Source organism: Galeopterus variegatus, unplaced genomic scaffold (genome assembly GCF_000696425.1).
Source record: "Galeopterus variegatus unplaced genomic scaffold, G_variegatus-3.0.2 Scaffold80, whole genome shotgun sequence".
NCBI classification, from domain to species: Eukaryota; Metazoa; Chordata; class Mammalia; order Dermoptera; family Cynocephalidae; genus Galeopterus; species Galeopterus variegatus.
The window spans coordinates 689943-697172 of record NW_007726191.1 but is presented as its reverse complement, the minus strand read 5'-3'; the positions used below and the strand labels follow the sequence as shown (position 1 = coordinate 697172).

General features: G+C 37.0%; 1 protein-coding gene across 1 annotated transcript in view; it reads right to left on the bottom strand.

Moving 5' to 3' along the window:
* The window catches only part of NUP188 (nucleoporin 188kDa), a 59527-nt gene that overhangs the window by 44411 nt on the left and 7886 nt on the right, over positions 1-7230 (bottom strand). Inside the window, exons 3-7 of the mRNA XM_008579660.1 lie at positions 6000-6054; positions 4783-4856; positions 2087-2171; positions 1458-1538; positions 890-934 (exon numbers count right to left, since the gene is read on the bottom strand). Of these exons, the coding sequence (XP_008577882.1) occupies positions 890-934; positions 1458-1538; positions 2087-2171; positions 4783-4856; positions 6000-6054 (340 nt within the window). The remainder of the gene's footprint in view (positions 1-889; positions 935-1457; positions 1539-2086; positions 2172-4782; positions 4857-5999; positions 6055-7230) is intronic.

The window sequence follows — 7230 nt, the reverse complement described above, 5'->3', positions numbered from 1 at the left end:
GGTTGCGATCCCGTTGCTGGTCCCGGTCCGGAACGGGCGCGACACTGAGGGTTGTGATCCGTTGCCGGTCACGAAAAAAAAAGACAAAAAAATAAAAATAAAAATAATAATAATAATAATTATTATTATTATTATTATTATTATTACTTAATAATATAAACAAGTTTCCAAAAAAGTTTTCTACCATGATCTCTCAGATCATTCAAGTAACAGACAACGCTATAAACTGACAGGCCAAATCCACAAATACAAATAGAAAAATACCACAGATATATCTCCTAACTGCTTTAACTAATATACTTAATTCTCACTAAATGTCGAATAGCAAACAACCTTCACAAGTCCCAGTTAAATTCCTTTTTAAAACAAGGTCCTGGGCCGAGCCCGTGGCGCACTCAGGAGAGTGCGGCGCTGGGAACACAGCAGCGCTCCCGCCGCGGGTTCGGATCCTATATAGGGATGACCGGTGCGCTCACAGTGCTCACTGGCTGAGCGAAGTGCGGCCGGTCTCAAAAAGGATAAAAAAATAAATAAAAAATAAAAAAACCAAGGTCCTAAGTGAGAAGAGGTTGATGGGGAAGCAGTGGTGGGGGAGAAGGTGGAACAAAGGAATAAAGGAATATAAATTAATTCTGTTGGACTTAGACCCAGAGTAAAAATATCCATGAACCAGTGAACCAGTTCTCACCACCACTGGCTGAAGAATCTAACTGGGGAAAACTCCTCAGCTGGGTTAAGTGGATAAAAGCCTCCTGTTTCACAAATGAGTTAATAAAGTTCTTCATTAAGACCTCAATACTTATCCAACAGAAGAGTCAAAAGCCAGCAATGCTCAAAAAGACATCACCCAATTTTGCATAAAAGATTGGATATGGTGACTGCTACTGACCTTCAGGATTAGGGCCTGGCTCTGCCTCTCATCTTGCAGTACCGTCTAAAGGAAAACAGAGCAGTCAAAAGCCATCTTACGGGCAAAATCCAATTAACAAAGAAAAAGATGCACATTTTCACCTCATTCTTCAAGATTATAATTACCTATTTGTTTATGTAAACAATTTTTAACTGTTTCATTTACCTAAGTGAAAAATAAATAAAAAAATAAGTGTACCCAAATCTCTGCTCAAATCCCTCCCCCTCTGCTCTGGCCTCAGTTTTCTCATGTGTAAAATGAGGTGCTGGGCAGGCTGCATGTTCTCCCAAATCCTTTTCAGCTCTGAAATCCTAATAGTTTATGATTACCATGTCAATCTTTTACCTCTCCACTCTTCCAAGTGTGAGAGGACCGATCTCAGCATTAGTATATGTTCTTTTTTTAAGCCTTTAAAAGTCTGTCCTGAGAATGGCTGATCTGATCACCCTATCCTGTTGAAAGAAGTGGTGCCAAAACCCTAAATTATCTAAAATCAAAAAGGAAAAAGGTTACAGGCAGCAGAAGAGATCTGGACATAACCACAAACCTTTAGTGAGTCCCGGGTACCCCTGTAATCCTCTTGAAGATAACATTGGAGTAACTGCACACTCTGTTCTTCATCAAGACCCTGAAATACAGAGCTCATAAGTGAGGAAGAGCCACCTCAGCTCAGAAACCACACACACGATGCAAAGCATTCTAAAGATTTGTCCTCTGAAATGAACACAGAATTTGAATAAAGAAAAAACCCTTTTCAAATATTTCATACGATATAACAATCTTAATCCAAATAGGAAAAAAAAAGAACCAATCACTCTTATGCAATTTGTATGACAATTAAATTAACATGCCACAAACAGCTGTGCTTATTCATCAAGAACATTAATTCAATAGCGGGTATGATCTGAGCTTTCAAAATTAAAAGAAAACACCTGTATATTTAAATAAAAACCTAGTCAAATGTACACTCAAGAAAATTCTATGATATGTAGTAAATGGGCCAAGCAACTTTGATTTGTGACTTTCAGCAAGAAGAGCTACAACCTAGTTATTTCTGAAACACAATACGCTCAATTTAATCCCCAAAACCAAAATAAAATGAATTTTCACTAACAATAAAACCATACACATCCACGCTGTAAGTAACAGACTGAGCCAGTGCTAATTTTCACTCACCAAAAACTTGCTGATTCTTAAACCCAGTTCCTTCAGTGGTGAAGCTACATCTTTATTAGCTTTCACTTTTTCTGCTGAACTTGGACTACAAAAAGAACAGTGAATCATTTCCTCATTCTCAATGACCATCTAGGGGGTTAAAATTAAAATACTTAAAGATATTTTTACTGTGGACTTTTTTCCTGCCCTTTATGTGCCTAGAAAACACACACATGCAAGATCGCCTCTACAGACTTTGTAACACAGAACTGTTTATGCCTAAGTAATAAAAAATAGTATATATCTGTTATAAACTATAGTTATAACAACACTATTAGAAGACACATCAGATTACATTAATTATTTTTGATCCTTACAACTACCCTGAAAGGTAAATATTACCATCCCCATTTTACAAATCAAATTACTGACACTTAGTAAGAGTAAAGAACTTACCAAAATCCCACAGCTAATAAAAAAAGTTGAGGTGAAATTTAAAACCAGGTCTGTTGGTATACATACATATATTATCCAGCTCTGTCCACTGAGAAGGCCTCTAGGCCTTATGTTATGATACCCCAGGAGCAGCAAGCACACCCAGCACCCAGATCTTGGTTTCTAATACCATTCTCTAATAAAAGGTACCAGGACCCCTCGGAGAAATGGCTGATTGTAGAGCCAGGGCAGGTAAAATACAAGACAAGCATGAAGCACCTTGTAGTGCCAGAAAGTAAGGAAGTGCTCAAAAAACAAAAGAATAGGGATATGTCAAAAGGACACAGAAGCCAACATGAAAGAACTCCCAATGGCCAAAGCAAGAACAAAGTACTAACAAAACATGAGTCCATACTGATATAAATGAATGAATGAGTAAAAAAAATAGAGGAGAGGAAAATCTTTCTTACAAAATTCCAAATAATATATCTAGATGCTATCCCCTTCAGGAAGTGGAGTTTAATTCCACTACCACCCCACATTGACAATGGACTATACTAGTGACTCACTTCCAAAGAATAGAGTAAGGAAAGAAAAAAAAGTAACTTTATAAAGCAGAAACTTGGCAAATGCTACCAAATGACCTTAACCAAGTGACCAAGGTTAATATCACCAGTGATTTCATGTAGATAACATATACCCTCTGAAATAAGAATGTTGCTTCACCTCTGTGTATTCTTTCCCAAAAACCCACTACCCCAGTATAACAATGAGAAAACATCAGACAAATCCAAAATGAGGGCATTCTACAAAATGTATGACCAGTCCTCCTCAAAACTGTTTAAGGTCATGAAAATCAAGGAAAGACTGAGACACTGTCATAGCTAAGAGCAGACTATGCAACGTGGTACCCCGGATTGGATCCTGGAACAGAAAAAGGGCACTAATGAAAAAAATGGTTAAATTCCAATAAAATTTTGGAGTTTCTTTATTTAAAAAAAAAAAAAAAAAGGTCTGCCAGACTTTACTACTGCAAATGGAATTTTTCTTTTTTTAGAAAAAAATGGTTAAATTCCAATAAAATTTTGGAGTTTCTTTATTTAAAAAAAAAAAAAAAATGGTCTGCCAGACTTTACTACTGTAAACGGAATTTTTCTTTTTTTAAAAAAACAAAAAACAAAAACTAAAAAATGCCACAAATGTCCATTCTGTGACTTAAAGCATGATGTTGTTGGATTTTTTTTTTTTAGAGAGACTCTCACATTTCACAGAAAATCCACAACATAAAGGTTGGCATAAGGGTAAACAATAAGTTCTGAAAGAGGCAACACAGAATGATGATTAAGAACACAGACACTGGAATAAGACTACCAGGTTCGAATCCTGGTTCTACCACTTACTAGCTGTGTGACCTTGGGCAAGTTACTTAACCTCTTTGTGCCTCAGTTTCCCCATCTGTAAAATGGAAACAATGATAATAAGAGTACCTAAAAAGTGATAATATAGTGATTATCTTTTTTAAAGTTCAGATATTTTAGATACATAGTGAAGTATTCACAGACAAAATAACAAGATGTCCTCTTCAAAGTAATTATGGCAGAAGGGTTAATAGATGAACAATAAAAAAAAGTTCATCATTAACCTAAGAGAATAAAGATGGAAGGTAAAGATGTAATAAATTCAACAGACGTCCAGAAGAAAGGAAATGAGGATGACTTGGGACTACAATGTATAATAGAATGAGACCTGGACTAGGAAATAAGGTAAATGAGTCTAGCTCTACAAGCTGTATTTCCTTCTTTTTTAACTACTCTACATTTTGTTATTGTTTTTGTCCATTAAACAGGACAAAAGCCTATTTATTCACCCAAAGAATAAAAATAGTAATTATCTCAAAGGGTTGTTGTGGGAATTAAACAACTTTTGAGTCAGTGCTTAGAATAATAATAATTAACTATATTACTGTCAGCTATTATCACTGTTTGCTGCTATATCCCAGCATTTAGTGCTCACACAAACATGGTGAATCCTAAATAAATATTAGAAATATCAATTTAATATTTAATAAATCCTCATCCCCATAGGGTTATATAACTGGTTCCACAATACCGTATTTCTAGAAAGAATTTCCCTTGTTCTACACTTTTCCACTGATAACCAAATTGTATTCTCTCTGATCTCTCTAACCCAGCAATATCATAAAAGCACACATATGGATGGTTTCATTTATGCCAGCTTCCTCAGGGGACTATACTCTAACCAGACGCATGGAATAGCCGTACCTGGGAGGTTTGTAGTAAGAAAGCCCCTCTAACAACCGCTGCCAGTGTTTATGCAGTTCTGCCTCAATCTGATTCTGGAAAAGAACAAGGCAATTACTTTTTTTTATTTATTTTTGGGGGCTAGTATTATGGACTAGAAAACAAGACAATTATACAAATGCAATTTTAACCGACTCCAGGATCACACAGAGAATTACATAATCTTTTGAGTCTTTTTAATATGCATTTTTCCCCACAGCTGAAATCATTTTGAATATAGAATTCTGTAACCTCCTTTTCTTTGCTTAAGATTGTAACATAATGATTTAACCTTATTACAAGAATCTTGATAAATATACTTTCTAGTGGTTGCATAATATTTTATCAAGTGATGAGATCACAATTTATTTACTATTCCTCTAATGTTATACACTTAAACTGATTGTAATATTTTTGAGGGGGTGGTGGGGTGGCTGGCCAGTATGGGGATCCAAACCCTTGACCTCAGTATTATAACATTGCACTCTAACCAACTGAGCTAACCAGCCAGCCTGTAATCCTTTATATTAATATAAATAATGCTGTGGTGAACAGCTTTGCGTGCAAAACCTCAGGATTTCTGTCTCTTAAGATACATTCCTAGAAGTAGAATTATCAGATGAAGCCATCTTTTAAAAAAAAATATTAAGGCTCTAAAAAGAGTATAACATTCGTTACGTTAATTATAAAAACAATAGTAATAATTGAATGTCATCTTAACACTTTATCCTTATAGGGTCAAAACACACAAGAATCAACATGAAGACTGTCCTTTATTGATTAAACACTTGGAAATGTCCTAGAAACCACAGCCTCTGTAACATAAAGGAGGTAGCTAAACAGAAAAGGAATTAAAGGCAAGTAGAATATGAGACAGTGAAAAGGCCTGAGACTCTTTCTTAGCCTGAGGCAGTGGAATGGTATTTATATCTCTACACTCAGCAGCCAATCAATCAGCACTGGTATCTTTTCAGAAAAAGAATCAAAGAGGTACAAAGAAAGGTAGATTTAGAAAACTTCAGCAGCTAGGCTATAAGACACATTCCCATTTCAGCAGAGAGAAGTAGGGAATGCATAGTTTATGAAGTTTCAGGAATAAAAAAATGTGTTTACTTCCTTCTTCAAAGAGAAGGCAGGTTTTTTTTGTAACATAAGCTACACAAAACCCACAGAAACCACTCAAGAACACTATAACTTACTAGTTCTCTCAAAGCTGATCTTCCAAGCAGAATTGTCCACAGTTCTCTACTGCTCCTGAAAAATGAGAAAGGAAAGGTTAATTTTACTCTTTTAGGTTATACAAACTTGATTAAACTGCCTCACAGCTATTTTGTCTATTCTCTAAAAGCAAAAACACTCAATGTAAAAAACAATTTGTTAAAATTTTGGAAAGTAATCCTGTTAATATTGTTCTTAGAAGTTTTAAGTACAAAATAAAAATGATAAAGCTAAAATATAAGATTTTGGGCCGGCCTGTGGCTCACTCGGGAGAGTGCGGTGTGGCCTGTGGCTCACTCGGGAGAGTGCGGTGTGGCCTGTGGCTCACTCGGGAGAGTGCGGTGCTCATAACACCAAGGCCACAGGTTTGGATCCCATTTAGGGATGGCCGGTTTGCTCACTGGGTGAGTGTGGTGCTGACAACACCAAGTCAAGGGTTAAGATCCCCTACCGGTCATCTTTTAAAAAAATAAAATATAAGATTTTAACCTAGGGCCGGCCCGGTGGCGCACTGGAGAGTGCACCGCTTGGGAGCGCGGTGGCGCTCCCGCTGAGGGTTCGGATCCCATGTGGAGACCGGTTCCCACTCACTGGCTGAGCGCGGTGCGGGTGCAACACCGAGGGTTGCGATCCCATTACCGGTCAGTAAAAAAAGACAAAAAGGAAAAAAAAAAAAAAGATTTTAACCTAAACCAAACGGGCAATGTATTAAAAAAAAATGAATATGGCCACCATATTTTGACACATTTAAGATGCCATTAATTGTAAGACATATCCTTATTTACATTCTAAGAAAACAATGCTGCCAATAAACTATGGCAAGTCGACAATAATAAAACACATCCCAATTACGGAAGTGCTAAAAGTATGAAAAAATGTATACCTTAAAATTAATGAAATATAGTAACTAATGAATCACAGTACATTTCCTATGCTAAGAAGACACTTCAATTTAAAATTTCTATGGGCCGGCCCATGGCTCACTTGGGAGAGTGCGGTGCTGATGACACCAAGGCCACGGGTTCAGATCCCTATATAGGAATGGCCGGTTAGCTCACTTGGGAGAGCGTGCTGTTGACAACAACAAGTCAAGTGTTAAGATCCCCTTACCAGTCATCTTCTTTTTTTTGTACTGACCGGTAACGGGATCGCAACCCTCGGTGTCGCACCCGTACCGGGGACCGGCAAAGGGATTGCGACCCTCGGTGTTAC